General features: G+C 52.8%; 2 protein-coding genes across 2 annotated transcripts in view; both read left to right on the forward strand.

The window, feature by feature from the left end:
- Nucleotides 1-7,728, forward strand: part of TBCCD1 (TBCC domain containing 1) — a 10,253-nt gene extending 2,525 nt beyond the window's left edge. The window contains exons 4-7 of the mRNA XM_027650463.1: nucleotides 1,166-1,352; nucleotides 2,261-2,758; nucleotides 6,462-6,624; nucleotides 7,202-7,728. Of these exons, the coding sequence (XP_027506264.1) occupies nucleotides 1,166-1,352; nucleotides 2,261-2,758; nucleotides 6,462-6,591 (815 nt within the window). The 3' untranslated portion in view covers nucleotides 6,592-6,624; nucleotides 7,202-7,728. The remainder of the gene's footprint in view (nucleotides 1-1,165; nucleotides 1,353-2,260; nucleotides 2,759-6,461; nucleotides 6,625-7,201) is intronic.
- A 112-nt stretch (nucleotides 7,729-7,840) lies between these two features.
- Nucleotides 7,841-16,165, forward strand: CRYGS (crystallin gamma S). Its single transcript, XM_027650650.1, has 3 exons — nucleotides 7,841-9,424; nucleotides 13,749-13,991; nucleotides 15,852-16,165. The coding sequence occupies exons 1-3, from the start codon at nucleotides 9,404-9,406 to the stop codon at nucleotides 16,122-16,124; spliced, it is 537 nt and encodes a 178-aa protein (XP_027506451.1). The 5' UTR covers nucleotides 7,841-9,403; the 3' UTR covers nucleotides 16,125-16,165.
- Nucleotides 16,166-17,450: the final 1,285 nt, after the last annotated feature.

Genomic DNA, 17,450 nt, shown 5'->3' on the forward strand with positions numbered 1-17,450 from the left:
TGGGAAAATAGAAATATGTGGGAAAATAGAAATATGTGGGAAAATAGGAGTATAAAAATGCATGAAAATAGAAAAAACATATGGAAAAATAGAAATGTAAGAATGTGTGGGAAAATGGGAATGTGTTCAAAAATGGCAATATCGAAATGTGTGAAAATGGGAAAATAGGAGCATGTGGGAAAATAGAAAAAAATATATGGGAAAATAGAAGTGTAGGAATATCTGGGGGGAAATAGGAATATGTGAGAAAATAAGAATATAGAAATATGTGGAAAAATTGAAATACAGAAATATGCAGGAAAATCGAAATATGTGGGGAAGTAGAAATACAAAAATATAGGAGAAAATAGAAATATGTGGGGAAATGGAAACGTAGAAATGTGTGGGAAAATAAAAATGTGGGAAAATAGAAATATATGGAAAATAGCAATGTAGGAATATGTGGGGAGATGGGAATATACAGAAGTATAGAAAACATTGAAAATTATAAAAATCTAGAGAAAAATAGAAATATAGAACATATAGAAAAAGAATTATGCAGAAATAGAGAGAAATAGAAAAATACAAACATACAAATTTAGAAATACAGAAAGAAATGTAGAAATACAGAAAAATAGAAATTTAGGAAAAAAACCCTAGAAACAGGAACTCAGCTCCTCCTGCTGAGCAGGGATCTGGCAGTGGGGTAGGAACTGGTCTGGCTTTCCTTTTCTCCAGTCCAGCCTCTCTCCTGCAGGGACATGGAGCCACCTCAGGAAAGAGACACTGGCTCAGTGTTTCCCTGGCTGCAGATCCCAGGAGGGGCTGTGGATTAGGGAGCCCAGGGAAGAGCTCTGGGATTGTGCTCTAGGGGGAGCATTTTCCTCGTTTAAAACACAGAGTTTTAAACCTGCCCTCAGGATCTTCCTGCCAGGCCGAGCCTTGGGTTTGGGAAGAGACTTCTGCAAGTGGAGATCTCTCGGGGCCTTTGGCTGCTCCTGAATAATCCTGAAGTGGTTGGGCTCTTGTGATGTCTCCTGGTGTCTGGAGTTTCTCAGTGCCCTGAGCTGCTGCCCTGCCCAGGGGGGACTGGGGGTGGTGTAGGAGGTGCCATCCTTGACGTGTGGGGCTGGTTGTTTTCCCGAGGGTTGCTGGGCAGTGAACTTCTGTGCGCTTTGTTCTGCAGTTGAAGGAGCAACCAGGAGAGCCAAGATTGCCTGCAGTGCCCGGGTGGTGCCCGAGGTGTCCCCCATGGTGATCATGAGCCAGGTGTACAAGCAGACCCTGGCCAAGAGCTCGGACACCCTGGTGGGGGCTCACGTGAGGATCCATCGCTGCAACGAGTCCTTCATCTACCTCCTGTCCCCTCTCCGGTGAGTTCTGGTTCTCCTGGGAGGCACCTGCAGTCTTGGAGGGCCAGTGGGGTCCTGGGCACATCAGGGAAAGCGCTGCCAGCAGGTCAGGGGGGTGATCCTGCCCCTCTGCTCAGCCCTGTGAGGCACGTCAGGAGTGCTGGGTCCAGCTCTGGGCTCCTCAGGACAGGAGAGACAAGGAGAGCGTCCAGTGGAGGGCACAGAGATGAGGAAAGGACTGGAGCATCTCCCTGATGAGGAGAGACTGAGGGAACTGGGTCTGGTTAGTCTGGAGAAGGGAAGGCTGAGAGGGGATCTATCCATACAGATATCTCATCAATCCATACAGATATCTCATCAATCTATACAGATACCTCACCTGACAGGGGATCCCATCAATCTATAGAAATATCTCATTGATCCATACAAATATCTCCTCTGAAAGAGAATCTCATCAATCCATACAAATATCTCATTGATCCATACAAATATCCATACAAATACCTCCTCTGAAAGGGAATCTCATCAATCCATACAAATATCTCATTGATCCACAGAAATATCTCATTGATCCATACAAATATCTGAGAGGGGTTCCTATCAATCCATATAAATATCTCCAGGGCAGGTGTCAGGATGGTGCCAGGCTCTTCCCAGTAGTGCCCAGTGATAGGATGAGTAGCAATGGCCATAGACTGAACCACAAGAAGTTCCACCTCAACATGAGGAAGAAGTTCTTTCCATGGAGGAGCCCTGGCAGAGCCCTGGAACTGCCCAGGGAGGGTGTGGAGTCTCCCTCTTCACAGACATTCCAAACCCTCGTGGTTCCCGCGTCACTTGCTCCGGGTGACCCTGCCTTGGCAGGGGGGTTGGACTGGGTGATTCCAGAGGTCCCTTCCAGCCCTGACTGTGCTGTGGTTCTTTGGCAGCTCCGTGACCATCGAGAAGTGCCGGAGCAGCACGTTCGTGCTGGGCCCCGTGGAGACGTCGGTGCACGTGCAGAGCTGTGACGGCGTCAGGGTCATGGTGGTTTGCCACCGCCTGTCCCTGGCAGCCACCACCGGCTGCACGTTCTACACTCTGACACCCACCCAGCCCCTCATCCTCTCGGGGAACCAGGCGGTCAGCCTTGCCCCTTTCCACACCCACTACCCCATGCTGGAGGACCACATGGCTCAGGTGGGCTTGGCCACTCTGCCCAACTACTGGGACAGCCCCATGCTGGTGTGCAGGGAGAGCAGTGACACGGGTGTGTTCCGCCTCCTGCCCCCCTCGGACTTCTACACCTTCGTGATTCCCTTTGAGATGGAAGGAGACACCACAGAGACGCCAGGGGGGCTCCCCCAGGAGTACCAGGAGGCTCTGAGGCAGCGGGAGCAGCGGGTGCAGGTGTGGCAGCGCGCGGTGAAGGAGGCGGGTCTGACCAGGTGAGTGCTGTGCCCGGCAGGGGTGGCTGAGCTCAGCCATTCCCGAGGCTTCCTGTGATGTGGTTCCATAAAAATGCTTTAAGGAGGGGTTGGGTTGGGTGAGCCGTGTCCTGCAGGCCAGTTCTGGGGCGTCAGTCATTAGCAATCCTGGCTGGCAAAGTGAGAAGGGAATGCTCACACTTGTAGCTCCGAGTCATGGAATTCCAGGATGGTTTGGGTTGGAAGGGACCTTAAAGGATGCGTTGTTCTACCTGCTTCCATGGGCAGGGACACCTTCCACTAGCCCAGGTTGCTCCAAGCCCCATCCAACCTGGCCTTGGACACTGCCAGGAATGGGGCAGCCACAGCTTCTCTGGGCAACCTGTGCCAGGGCCTCCCCACCCTCCCAGGGAAGAGTTTCTTCCCAACATTCCATCTATCCCTGCCCTCTGGCAGTGGGAAGCCATTCCCCTTGTCCTGTCTCTCCAGGCTGTTTTTCTAAGTCCCTCTCCAGCTCTCCTGGAACCCCTTCAGGCTCTGGAAGGGGCTTTAGGTCTCCCTGGATCCTTCTCCAGGTGAACACCTCCAGCTCTCCCAGCCTGTCTCCAGAGCAGAGGGGCTCCAGCCCTTGGAGCATCTCCATGGCCTCCTCTGGATTTGCTCCAACAGCTCCACATCCTTGTTATGTTGGGACCCCAGAGCTGGAGGCAGCACAGCAAGGGGGGACTCACCAAGTGGAGTAAAGGGGGAGAATCCCCTCCCTCACCCTGCTGCCCTCACTGCTCTGAAGGAGGTGCTTTCTCATCGTTGCATTTTCCCAGCTCATGAGGCTGCAGGGAAAGCATTCCTGGACACTGCTGAGGGCTGAGGGCAGGGATCCACCCTGGCAGGGAGGCTTTTTGACTCTGGGCCCTCCCCACTCTCTGTTCTGCTGCCAGTGCTGTGGACAGGGCTGGGTGTGTGCCCTGAACCACATCACTGTCCTGCAGCTGCCTGGGATCTCTCTCAGCCCCCCTTCACCTTGGGATTGAAGCTTTAAATGACTGTCCCATCCCTTGTTGAGGAGAGCTGGGAATGTGCCTGTGGATCATGGCAGCAGATCAGTCCGGGACAGGAACTTTGAAATTCCTCTTGGGCTGATCCCATGGAATCCTCTGCCCAGCTTTGTTTGCAAGCACATTTTGGGGGTAGAAACCCCATTTCAAACATCCATTTGTAAAGACTTGATAAGAACAAGTTTTGTTCCCTAAACTGAGCTTAAACTGTGTAGGTTTTTTTTCTGTTCTGTGCTCAGTTGCTGAGTGGTACCAGGGTGTAACTGAGTGCTGATAGCAGTGATCTGGGAGGGGTTTATCCCCTGGGAAACATGGAACAGAAGGCAAACTGTCAATGCTTCCTCTGAAGAGTTCTGGCCTGTTTGATGATTCCTGGTTTTGGAGGAGCTCCCTCCACTTCCCGTGTTCCTTTCTGAAATCCAGGTGCCTCTGTGCTGAGTGTGGAGGAATGGGCAGTTTGAAAGAACTCTAGACTGGGAGAGAGAAAGGATTCTGGGGCAGGATTTTGCTACAGGAGGAGGGTGGCAGAGCAGTCCTGACCCAGAAGTGGGGACAGAGGTGTGAAAACCTTCAAACTCCCAGCCCTGAGTCGTCAAGAACAGCAGAGAGTAAAGAGGCTGGAGTCATCCCTTGTGTCCATCAGCTCATCCAAGGTGCTTCCCCCTCCAGCTGGGATGCTTCTTACCCCCCAGGGTTTTGGGAAGGTGTTTGGCCTGTCAGAACTTTCCTGTTAAAGGAGTGTGAGGAAACAGGGATGATGTGCTTAGAGTTGCCATCCTGCAGTCGCAGGAGACAAGAGCTCATTCCTGGAGTGGCTTATTCCATAAAAGGGGGGGAAACTGTGGCAAGTTTAGAAGCTTGTTGAAAAGAAAGTGGGCAGCTGACAGTGGAAAATGTCTCTCTTGTCTCCTGCAGGCAGGGAAACAACTGGGGAGACAAGTAGGAAGCTTAGAGCAAACAGGATATCGGGCTTGTAGAAAGGAAAAAGCCGCTGTGCTCGAGCGGGAGGTGAAAGGGAATGTTAGAAATAAGAAGACGTCTCTCAAAAAGTTGAAGTTGTCTGAATGAGGAAAGTGGGGCAAAAAAAGAATGTAAATCCTGCCAGGCTGAAAGTAAAACCCCAGTAAGACAGGAGCAGTAAGACAGCTTGAGGAGCAACTTGCAAAAGCATGAAATCCTGTTTATTCATTTTCCAAGCGTATCAGACAGAAAGTCTTTCAGGGTCAGTAGCAGATCAAGGTAGAGAAAAAGCACTCTGAGAAGATAAATCCATAAGGGAAGAAAGAAGTGGCTGCCTTTGTGTTTGCTGGGGAGGAATTTGGGTTAGTTCTGTCCCAGAACCCTGCTTTTTGGGGAATGGCTCCAATGGAATCTGTACAAAGAGCAGCCTTTAACTTGGAAAAGAGGGGTGGGTACATGGAGCTGAGGGGGACAGAAAGGAATAGAATCATAGAATGGCCTGGGTTGGAAGTGACCTTAAAAATCCAGCCAGGTTCTACCCCCTGCCATGGGCAGGGACACCTTCCACTAGCCCAGGTTGCTCCAAGCTGTGGCCGTGGACACTTCCAGGGATGGGGCAGCCACAGCTTCTCTGGGCAACCTGTGCCAGGGCCTCCCCACTCTCAGAGGGAAGAGTTTCTTCCCACTATCCCATCTAACCCTGCCCTCTGGCAGTGGGAAGCCATTCCCCTTGTCCTGTCAGCCTTTGGAAATAGTCTCTCTCCATCTTTCCTGTAGCTCCTTCAAGTATTGAAAGGCCACAATCAGGTCACCCTGAAGCTTCTCTTCTCCAGGCTGAACAATCCCAATTCTCTCAGCCTTTCCTCACAGCAGAGCTGCTCCATCAGTTTGATTATCTTAGTGGCCTCCTCTGGAGCTGGTTTCCTGCTTTTCCCAGTATAGGATGGGATCAGCACATCAAATTAGGAATGGGTTCAAAGCAAACCCACATAAAATCTCCAGAATATTGTAAAATGTTCATGTTTTATTGGTGTTCAGAAATGAATTGTGTAAACTCATGGAAAAAGTCCAGCAGGAGCTGCTCAACACCTGTGCCACTTTTGGCTTAACAAATTCCAGAGGTGAGCTGATCCCAGAGTGCTGGGATGCTGGTCTGGAGATGCCCTTGGCCATCTGAGCAGTGCCAGGGAGCCTGAGCTGTGGAACATCCTGTGACTGCTGGGTTTATCAAAACCACCCCTAAAGTTAATTACCAGCAACAGGAATTATTTGAGAGGAGTTTATAGGTGCATTTTTTTTCCCTGATCTCCATCCTTTCTCTTCCAGGTGCTGTCAGAACAGAATTTTGAGTCCTTAGTGCTTAAACATTGGTTACTAATACTCATTTTTCTCCCTTTTCAGACAGTTTTTAATCTGTGCTCTGAGAGGTAAGTGGAGGTAGCCCTGTGGAGCAGGGTGGTCGTGCTGGTGGGATGGGGAGGTTTGTTTGGCCCCTCTGACTCCACCAGGTTCTGCCTTTAGGGTTCATTATCACCATATTCCCTTGGTAAAAACCTTCTATTCCTGGTCCAGAGGGTTCAGGAGCCAAACCTGGCTCTTCCTGGTATATCTGGAGGCTTGTTTGGGTAGTGCAGGTGAGGTAGTAGCATAACACTATAAATAAATAAATGTGATTTTTCCATACTTCCCTGTTGATCTTTTGGCTTCAGGGATCAGAGGAAGCGGCTCCAGACGTTGGTAGAAAACAAGTTCTATGAGTGGCTGGTGCAGACGGGGAACCGGCAGCAGCTGGACAGCCTCGTCCCCCTTGCCATGGGATCCAAGCAGGCAGCAGGATAACATCCCAGTCCTCAGCACAGAAGGAGAGGAAGGGTGAGTGAAAGGCCTGTTCCTCCTGGTTCTTCTCTACCTACAAGAACTGTTTGCGTGCACGGCCAAGGCAGAGGCACCAAAAGCAGGAGGCTGTTCAGTGAATGTTCTCCCCAAAGCCTTGCATTTGGTTTTAGTTCTTATTTTACTGTCAAAACCCCCTTTTTCAGTGGAAATCTGTGTCCTCAGCACCTGCCTTGTTGTTAAGTTTGGTTTGTTGGAGACATCTGTAAAGGCACAACATGGGCATGTTGCACATAATGGGATGTCCAGCTGGTTGGAATAGCTGCTCTTTCAAAGGAACTGTGTGGATTGATGTCTATTTACCCATCTCACCTTTGCTAAAGAGAATTAGGTGAGACTGGCTAATTCTTACAGTGAAACTTTGGCTAATTCTTGCTTTGTAGTGCCTCTTCCTGAGCAGAAGTGGTTTAGGAGCTGGAGATCTGCCCTTATCCTGCTTCTCTGCCGTGACGTGTTTCAAACCATTAGAAAGTTGGTTTATTTTTGATTTGGTCTCTGAATCCCTTTTTCTTTGCTAGTGTTAGGAGTAAAATGTGCTCCTTTTATTTTGTTCCAGAGCTCAGGGAACAGGCAGCAATACTCCCAGCCCAGTTCTCATTAAGACTTTGTGGCCGTCCTGCCTGGACCCGCTGGATCCAACACCCAGCCTTGCACTGTCTGGCTGCTTTAGGATTCCTGATCCCTGCTGCCTTCCCAGGAATGTGCTGTAGTTATCCTGTTGGTGACTGAGATGGCACTGGAGGATGATGAGTTGTGCCTTGTTGTAGAGCTGTCCTCATGGTGGGTGTCCATGTGTGCGGGTGTCCAGCACACCAGGGATGCTGGGACAGAGCTGGATGCAGGGCCCTGGGCATCACCTGCATTTCACGGTACAAACCAGCTGCACTGCTTTTAGAAATGTGAAAAAGAAGTGTTTTATGATATTTTTATGAATGCAATCTGGTAGGTTTTTTAATATGAAGCATTAAGTGATGGGGTTTTTATGGGATGAACTTTTGTAAGCGCTGGGATTTTGTGGAATGAACTTTTGTACATGGTTGCATTGTTTTGACAAATGTCAATAAACCAGAGTTCTTGGATAAACCTGGCACCTGTCCTAGGGGAGGGGTGTTACCTGTACAGTGGGTGTTAGAGAGACACAACACCTTTAATCTTAATGAAATGGGAACCAGTCAGTGAGAGAAAAATCCTGATTTCTTGCCAGCTGAAGGGTTCGAAGGCTGCCCTGGCTCAGGGTTTTGATACAAACACTGTTGCTGCTTTCCATATTTCTCATAAAGAATATCAGCTTGGCTAAGCACCATTCTCCTGTGCTGGTGGGAGCTGTTCTAGGAGATGTACTTGTAGCTGAGCACCTAAATAAACTCAGAAAACAGGGAAAGGCATTGCATGGATGAGTGGAAGCAGCAGCTGGTGGTGCCTTTGGAAGAGCTCTCCAAGCTGAGAGCCAGAGGGAGGCACAGAGGTCTGTGTGCACAGCTTCAGAATCCTTCTGAAGGTCTCCCTTGGCTCCTGGGCTGGCAGGTGAGGTGAGTTTATTATATTTCTTATATTCATGTGAGGTGAGTTTATAAGATTTAACCAACTTTTAAAGGAGGGATGTGCGAAGAGACCACACCTACTGATAGGACCTGGCTCGTGCTTGAACTGTGATCTTCCTAAAACAGCATTTGGGTTCAAAAATGAATAAATTCAAGTGAGAGCAACAGCAGTGGGTGATTGGAGGCACCTAAAATGGGAAGAGGAGCTGCTCTGGGCATGTGTGCCCCGGGCTCTCAGATCTGCCCGCATTGAGCGGAGCTGCTGTTGCGAGAGTGCTTGTCCTGACAGATTTGAAAGAGGGGCTGCGTGTTTCGGGCGCTGCTGTGCCAAATTCGTGTCCCTTTGTCTCCCTAAGCCTTTGGGCTGGGGCACTGAATAGCTGCAGAGGTGGTTTTTCATAATGCCCTGGCGGGGGGGTGGGTGTGGGTCAGCCAGCCAGCCGAGGCCTCCCCGCCCCCGGAGCGTGGCTGCAGGGAAAACGCCTCTGCTCCAGCCTCGGGTGCTGGGGGGAGAGTTTGGAGTTGGATTTGTGGCACCTGCAGAGACAATCAGGAGTTTGGGCAGCATTCTTTACTGTGGGATGTGTGGGATCACTCGCCACACATCCTTTCCCTCTGTGTCAGGTGCTGTTGGAGCACTGTGGATCAAGCTGAGGGTGTCCTGGGGAAAGCTGCACAGATGTTTCCACTGAGAGCTTTCAGTCTGTCAGTGCAGGGCTGTGCTTTGCAAGCCTGTGGCGTGTGCCCTGAGCTCGTGTTTGTTATTCCTTAACTGCATCCTTCGCTGCACAGAACATTCCCTGAGAAATACTGTGTCCCCTCCTTAGGAATGGGGGTGGTCCCTTCGATCCAACGAGGATTCCTTCTGCTTTAACAAGCTGGGAAGGGAGGGAGCAGCCAAACTACCCCCCGTGCTCCCGGGCTTGGCAGGGGGCTGCGTGTTTTGAGTGCGTTTGGCAGAGTTTTGGTGTTCTGACTCAGCAAATGGTAACAAAGGGAGGATGGCGAAGCCTTCCTTTATTCCATAATCCTGTTTGCTTTTCTGGAAATCGGCTATAGCCTCAGAATCACTGACTCAATTTTTGGATCCTATTCTCATGACAAAGCGGCTGTCTGGTTTAAAACAAGCCCGTTATAAAAAGGGCACCTCGGCTCCTGGCTGTTTGTAACAGCTCCTGACGTTCCTCCGGCACAGGGGAGCTTGGCTGGAACGGAAAATGTCCAGAGCTGGAACCAAGGTAAGTTGATTTGCAGTATATTCATCATTTTGGATAAAAGCTCAGAATTTATCAGGGATAAGTTGTGGAGAAACTTTGTTTTCCTCGCTGTGCTGACAGCTTCCCCCTCTGCCAGTGGGTGGGCAAGAGGAGAAGCCTCAAATCCCTCCTCACGTGGAGGGGAGCCCCTCCCAAGTCTTTTCCCAGGTTTTGGCTGGTTCCTCTGGGTGGGGCTCTGCCAGAGGATGGAGTGCAGTGACTGGTGAGGGGACATGTTAAAATGGTTTGAAATCAGCAGGAGCTGATGCCTTGTAAACTGGGGGCAGAGGGCACTGGGCCAGCAGGGAATGCGACGAGCTGGGTTTGCAGAGCGGAGTCTCCTGGAAGGCTTCCTTGGGAGAACCTGACTCCCAACAGCTGCAGCAGCTGCCACATCCCTCTTCCATGGTGGAGCAACAGAAAGAATCCTGAACGACGGCCGTGGCACCAAAGGGAATAGCATTCCCTGTGGGATGTGAACCGGCCTTGGGATTTGGTGGAATCGGCAGGGCTGAATTTAAACCGGACAAGGAGGTAGATCAGGAGGCTCAGCTTCAACTGGAGTGCTGTGTCAGGTGGGGATCCAGGTCTGGTGCAGTGTTCCTCAGCCTTGAGTTGAGCAGAGGTGGTTGGTGACCTCGTGGCAGGGTTGGGACCGGGCAGGGAGGAGCAGCTGGGACAGGGAAGGAGGGTGAGAGCCTCGGAATGGTGGCCAGTTTCCCCCATGGAATGTCAAACACCTGTTAAGAAGCTGTGGGCAGAGGTTCTAAGTTTTGCTTTTGGTTTGGATTCCTTGTAACCTGTGGAGGCTGGAAGACCGAAGGGGGTGTGGGAGGCACAGTGGGTTTGCAGGAACCGGGCGATGCTGTGGAAGATCCGGATTCAGTCTCGGCTTCTCCTCGTTCCTCTTGGCTCTGCCTTTGGCACAAGGCTTGGCTGTTAGTCTGGAGATCCGAGGAGGGTGTGCTGGTGGCTCTGGGGTCTCAGAGGTACAGTCTTTCTGTACCTGTGCCTAAAATAACTGCGAGGGAATTGTAACTGCTCCATCCTGGAGTCTCCCGTCCCTTGGAGAGCCTTGAGCACAGTCTGCCCGAAGCTGTGTCCCCTCCCAGTGTGCCACAGGAATCCATGGATTATATGCTGCCGAGGTGCAGCAAGGTGCCCAGGAGGAGTTATCTTTTCTCTATTCCATGCTCTTGTTTAGCACATTCCAGGGAGAAGAAAAGCACAAAGGAGAGAATTAAACACCATTTCTCACAACCTCAGCGAGTGATCTGCCCTGGAGAGGGGTCACTGCTGGCACAGAAGGCAGTGGGCACTATTAGATTTGTTTTTAAGAGTTTCCTTCCAGCTGAGCTGCTGTTGGGAAGAAATATGTGATAACTGAAGTGAGGTGACCTAGGGAGTAAGAGTTTTACTCCCATAAGGAACTCTGCTTCGGCAAATGTGGCACCTGCCAGGTAAGCCCCAAAAGGGAAGGTTTGGGTAGGGAGAGGTTTTTAAGCAGAGCACCTTGAGGGTTTTACTGAAGGAAGGTGATTTGCCTGGGAGTGAGAGACTGGAATTGAAATCTCTAACTGTGTCATTATTCTACGGGTGAAAACATCAACCTGCTCCTTTTGTGCCTGAATCCCCGAGGAAAACTGGGATGAGAAGGTCTGAGATGAGTTGAGGGTGTGTGCAAAGGGCTGTGGTGGAGAACGGGTGGGCAGGATTCCCCCTCTCCTTAAGTCTTCCCAGAATAAACCAAGGAGCAGCGCTTTGGTTGGTCACAGTTCTGTGGGAAAAGCCTTGATGTGCTCTTGGAAAATGGTCTCCTGGGAACACCAAGGAGCTTTGCCAAGGTCCAGTTTGGCTGCGTTAGGCTGGGTGGGGAAGGAACATCATTAAATCCCGGAATGGTTTGGGTTGGAAGGGATCTTAAATCCCATCCAGTCCCACCCCCTGCCATGGGCAGGGACACCTTCCACTAGCCCACGTTGCTCCAAGCCTCATCCAGCCTGGAGAAGGACACTTCCAGGGATCCTTCTGCCTGGAGACCAGACCCATGGTCTTACAGATGTTGGGCAGAGCTCGTCGACAATGCTGGACACTCTGCATGGACAAGGGTGGGACTGTGGAGCAGAGCTTGGAGAATGAGTTTGGAGAGGGGGAGAACTCCTCAGCCATCCCAGTGGCAGATAATGGGTGAGCTGGGAAGAGATGGATCCCTGCAGGGTTTTACAGGGATGCTGTGGCTTCCTTGACCCCTGGCTTCAGGAAGAGGCTGATGCTGAACCTCTGTGAACAGGGCTTTTGGGGTTGCCTCTGGGTCATGCCAGCAGATTTTCCAGATGACACCTCTGGGGACAAAGATCCAGAAACAGGACCTGGAAAATGGCAGCAGGTTGTGGCTGGGAAGGCCTGGCCGTGGTCAACTGCCCAGGAGTGGCAGTGTGGGAAAACGGGAGCTGGGCATTGCAGTGCACACCTGTCACAGCCTTTATTCCCTGCAGGAAAGGTCGTAGTGATTCCCAGCTCTCCGTTGCGCGAAGGTGGGAAGAGCTCGCTCAGGAGGGAAAGATCTGGGGACAGGTTGTTTTGTACTCACCAACTCCTGGGAGATCAGTCCTTGAAATTAAGAGGAAAATGTGAGGGAAATAACATTATCCCAAGAAATGTCCACTGACATGAATCCTCTGGCAGGGTCAGTCCGACTCCCCAGATACCTGGTCAGGCTGGTGGGACACCCTGACCAACCAGCTCCAGGAAAACTGTGGCTGACTTAATTCTTAGCACAAAATAAATGATTAAAAATAAAAAGCGAACGAGTTGTCCCAGATTTGGGTTGGAACCATGACAATGAATGATGTTTTTAAGAGCGGGGCTGTTACCAGTAGCCAAAGCACCATGGGTGAGGTACAGCCAGCCAGGAGCAAAGGGAATCTTAATACCCAAGCTGTGGAAAAACCATGGGGAAAATGGATTGTGGGATACTGAATGCTGGGTGTTTAGATCTCTAGAGCATCTGGTGTCCCAAGCAAGCAAGGGATGTGTCAGGATAGACGTGATGGCTCAGGAACCCTCATTGAAAAGAGCGTCTCTTGATGAACAATTGTCAGCTGAGATGATGTAAAAATGGGGCTGGAGAAAGGACTGGTCTGGTCTAGGGCTTGGCAATATTCCATGAAGGGGTTTTTAAGGAAAAAATAGGTCGCCTCTCCAGGGCTGGCTGGGTGATGCCTTGGGTGAGAGGAATGGCATTTGCTCACCAGCTCTCGAGATCGTTTTCAAACAGGTTGTGATCAAGTCAGGATAAAATGTCCCTAAACAAGGTGCTTTGGGGTCAGCCTGGCTGTAGAGCAGCTCCTGGGAAAGAAATGTGGTGATGGATTGGGAATTTGTCAGCTGTATTATGGGCTTGCAGCAGAACAAGCCAACTGCAAGTGCAATCCTTGGTTGTCCAAAGATCTCTGGTACTCCATGTTCATGGAATGCTCCTTTAGTTTCTCTTGGCACGGGCAAAGCTTGTGTGATGTCCAGCTTTTGGCAGTGAGTTTTGAGAAGGGAAGTTGTGGGTTGTTGGAGCAGGAACAAAGAGAATGGGCTGGAAGGCATGGCCTGGGAGGAAAGGTCTCACTGCCGACACTCGGTGAGCCAGTATAAGGGAAATCATGGAATCATGAAGGCTGGAAAAGCCCTCTAAGGTCACCAAGTCCAGCTGTTAACCCAGGACTGCCAGAGCCACCACTAACCCGTGTCCCCAGAAATGCTGCTTTGTACAGTCTGTTGACTTCTCACAGCTCCCTTGGCCAGAATTTAGTAACTCCTGATCTAGAGGAGGTGGGAGGGAATTATTTTTATACAGTTTTGCTGGAAACAGGACAGGAATTTCACCAAAGGAGCATTGGGTTGGATTTTTCACAGAGACAGTGCTCAACCATTGGAATGGGCTACCCAGGGAGGGGGTGGAGTCACCGTCCCTGGCGGTGTTGAAGGTGAGACTGGATGTGGCATCAGTGCCATGGGCTGGGAACCACTGCGGGGTTGGATCAAGGGTTGGACTTGATGATCCCGGAGGTCTTTTCCAACCCATTTGATTCTGGGACAGAATGAGGGGCTGGGAAAGGCAAGACCTCGGTGGCAGCCGGAGGCGCTGGGGCCAGGCTGGTGGACTGACTGCAGTTGGTCCTGCTCAGGGGTTGGCCCTGATGATTTTTGACATCTTGAGGGCTCCGTTTTCAGATGTTTCGCGCCACAATGAGGCTGGAATAGGGACGTGCTGGGATGAGGAACCTCCCCACTTCCCTTCCTCTGCTTGTTTCAGGTCACCTTCTATGAAGACAAGAACTTCCTCGGCCGCTACTACGAGTGTGACAGCGACTGCCCCGACTTCCACACCTACCTGAGCCGCTGCAACTCGATCCGTGTGGATGGAGGCACCTGGGTGGCCTACGAGAGGCCCAACTACGCGGGGAACATGTACGTGCTGACACACGGCGAGTACCCCGACTACCACCACTGGATGGGCCTCAACGACCGCCTGGGCTCCTGCAAGTACATCCAGATCGTGAGTGTCACCTCTGCCTGAGGGCTGTGGGGATTTATTTATCGGGGAAGGGTTTCGTGTGGGTGACCCCCATCTTCCCGGGGACCCATGGAGAGGGTGGCTGTTGGGAGGATTTGTTCCTGCAGTCCTGCTCTGGGAATGGCAAAGTGTTTGGCGAGGGGAGAAGGTAAATCTTTCCCGCTCTGGACTGCAGATCCCTTTTTGAGTGGGGGTGGGTTTCCATAGGAACATCAGCCTGGTTTCATCTGCATGTTCCTTTAGGGACTTCGGTGTCCAGGCAGGTCGCTCAAAGGTTTGCCTTTTCCCTGGTGTGCTGCCAACTGATCCAACTGATGGGCACAAGGCCTGTAACAGTGGGACGTGGATTTTGCAGGAGCATTTTTTTTGAGGGCCAGTTTGTTCTTCTCTGGCAAACCAAGGCTCCTTTCTGATACAGGGAACTGGCTCTCAGTGTCATCAAACCCCTCTGGGCATGGAGAGATGAGCCCCAGGAGCAACCCTGGAGTGCCCAGCAGTGGGAGGGATGCCTGGAGCCCTCTTGGGCATGCTTGGAGCAGCCTGGTTTTAGGAGTGTGTCTCCCAGCTGCAGCACAGGAACTGTGCTCATCCCCTCCAAAACGATGATGGGGAGAAAGGAGTAGAGGGAATGATCCTTCTGGATAACCTCAGGGGAGAACTGGGAGTGTGGATGGAGTGTGGGTTGGTGCTGCTGCTGAGGTTTTGCCGGCAGTGGGACAGACACTGGTGATCCATGTGCAGCTGGCTTGGAGCACAGCCACGAATTCCCACTGCATGGAGCAGGTCTCACAGCTGAGAAGGGGTTTTCCTTTTCTGTCTGGGGGTCTAACACCTCTCTGAGCCTGTTCTGGGTTTGAGCCGAGTCGAAATCCCTTTGCAGAGGGCAGGGAGAGTTTCCAGCCCCTTCGGAGCACTGATCTGGCATAAGAGATGGAGCCAACACACGTGGGAGATGTAACACAGCTTCCCCCAGCAGGATGAAATGTGGGAGCCTTATCCTGCACTTCCACCTGGTACCTGGCTTTCCCTCCTGCCCTGGGGGAGACCCTGAGACCCCGCAGAGCGAGGAGGGAGCGGGCTGGGACGGCCGGGGAGGCGGGGGAAGGGGTGTCCAGGCAGATGCAGATTAAAAGCTGCCGCGGTGCCTTGGGGCGGAGCAGCGCTTCCAATCCTGGCAGGAAACACCCGCCCTGCTGCCCGACGGCCCCGCTGGGCTCAGCAGCTCGTTAAACTGCTCACTGCTGGAGAAGCTGGGCATAGAGGGGGGGGTTTGTCTCTCCAGACGCTCACAGGGGGTGGCTGAAGGGCTCAAGCCTGCCCAGGATAGCGATCCCGGCACTGCTGACCTGGCCTTATCCCTGTCCCTGCCTGCAGCCTCCACCCTGCAGAGCCAGGGCTGGGATGGGCTTTGAGCTGGAGCTGCTCTGCTCTGGCTCGGTGCTTCTGTACCCTCTGTGCACATCACCATTTACCCCCCTGCCTCCCTCCGGTGCTTTTGGGGTCTGACACAAGCTGTTCAGCCCTGGCCTGGTGTGCTGGGGGGTGGTTTGGACCTGACTGTGTTTGAGTCTTACTGTGCCCCAGCTCTGCTCTCACGTGCTGGTGACTGTCAGAGCCAGGACATGGGGATACCTCCCTCCCACACTTGGTCATCAGGGTGCCCAGAGAAGCTGTGGCTGCCCCATCCCTGGAAGTGTCCAAGGCCAGGCTGGACAGGGCTTGGAGCAACCTGGGCTAGTGGCAACCCCCCATGGCAGGGGGTGGGACTCAATGATCTTTAAGTCTCTTCCAACCCAAACAAAGCATTCCACGATTCCACGACTTTCTCTCCCTTTTTTCCAGCCGAGTGGAGGCCGGGGCCACATCCAGGTGTTCGAGAAGGGCGATTTCGGTGGGCAGATGTTCGAAGCCACCGAAGACTGCCCCTCTGTCATGGAGGAGTGGCACATGCGTGAGGTGCACGCCTGCAGGGTGCTGGAGGGCGTCTGGGTTTTCTACGAGCACCCCAACTACCGGGGCCGGCAGTACCTGCTGCCCAAGGGGGAGTACCGCAAGCCCGTGGAGTGGGGAGCGGCCAGTCCCGCCGTCCAGTCCTTCCGCAGCATCACCGAGTGAGCCGAGCCCGTGGGCTGGGCTGCCACAACCCCCCAATAAACAACTGAGTCGCTCAGCTCCTCCTTGTCCTGCTCATTCCCAGGATCTGCGCGTGGGTTTTCCTGCCTTTGGGGGGCCGGGGTGGAGCTGAGCCCGCTCCAAGCAAAGCAACTCCCGACAGCCCCGAGTGCCACTATCTCTGCTGCCATCCCCTTCCTCCTGGCCCCTAATCCCCTCCATCCCACTGCTCCTCTCCAGGAAAAAGCCATCTCAAAGCTGGAGCTTGTGCCCCAGCATTTGTCCCAGTGCTCCACCGGACTGGCCCACACATCCCCAGTTTTCAGGGCTGGCTGTGGGTGGCTTGGTCTGTTGTGTCCCTGGGGAGTCCCTGCCGGCTCTGCTGCTGCTCCACACTGTCTTGGGAGAAGGGATGAGGTTTTAATCCACACCATGTGCCCCCCTGGAGACCCTGAGTAGGCAGCAGATGTCCTGTTACTGGAGGGGTGTGTCCCTCTCGTGATGCACGGGGCCACAGGACTGGGAAAATGTGGGGATGGGAGCAGGGATCCCAGATGGAGCAGGAGGGGGACAGCCATAATCCCCATGGGAAATGCTGCGGACCTGGCAGCCCTGTCAGGCAACGGGTGTACCTTGTAGGTGGGAGCTGAGGGGTCCCCCTGCTTAAACTGGGGCTGAGCACTGCACGAAGGCAGGCAGCTGGAAGCAGGAGAGGGGCTGGATGTGGGATAGAGGCAGGGAGTGCCTCTGAGAGCTGCCTGGGATGAGAGGTGGCTGCTGGATGATCTTGAAGGGCAGGAAGAGCTCCTCGGGCACCTGAGATGTGCAGGAAGCAGAGGGGACTGTTGAGCCTCCAGTTTGCCAGCAGGAACATCCCATTTTTCCCAGTGCTGCTGGATGTCAGGCTGGTCCTGTGCACAACCTCCCGTGCAGGAATAACGGATGTCTGGGCACTCTCCCCTGGAGATCTGCAGCCTGTTTGCACACGGAGCCCAGGGGCCTCGGGATAATACCGCTGGATGTGGAAGCAGAGCCCTTCCAGCCGCGCTCCGCAGTCTCTTCCCGGTGATGTATGAGGTTATTACGGAGCAGGAGGCAGGTTAAGTGATGCTCGTCAAACCTCGGTGCTGCCACCCCCCGGGAATGCCAGCAGGGAACGGGAAGGGGCTGCCAAGAGGAGCAGCTCCCACTCCTGGACTTCCCCCAGCACAAACCAGGGCTGAAGAGAATCACCTTCCTCCTCCTCCTCCTCCTGCTGTCACCCCCCTCCCTCAGCCCCCTGCCCCATTCCAGCCCTTCCCTGCAGAGGGTGGTGCATCTTCCATCTCC

The sequence above is a fragment of the Corapipo altera genome, unplaced genomic scaffold, assembly GCF_003945725.1.
Source record: "Corapipo altera isolate COAL_440 unplaced genomic scaffold, ASM394572v1 54, whole genome shotgun sequence".
Classification (NCBI taxonomy): domain Eukaryota; kingdom Metazoa; phylum Chordata; class Aves; order Passeriformes; family Pipridae; genus Corapipo; species Corapipo altera.

Bases quoted from the DNA above. Each gene is read 5' to 3' on its own strand.
- CRYGS (XM_027650650.1), top strand. From the start codon at position 9,404: ATGTCCAGAGCTGGAACCAAG. The intron at 9,425-13,748 runs GTAAGTTGATTT...TGCTTGTTTCAG, and splicing joins TGTCCAGAGCTGGAACCAAG to GTCACCTTCTATGAAGACAA. The intron at 13,992-15,851 runs GTGAGTGTCACC...CCTTTTTTCCAG, and splicing joins CCTGCAAGTACATCCAGATC to CCGAGTGGAGGCCGGGGCCA.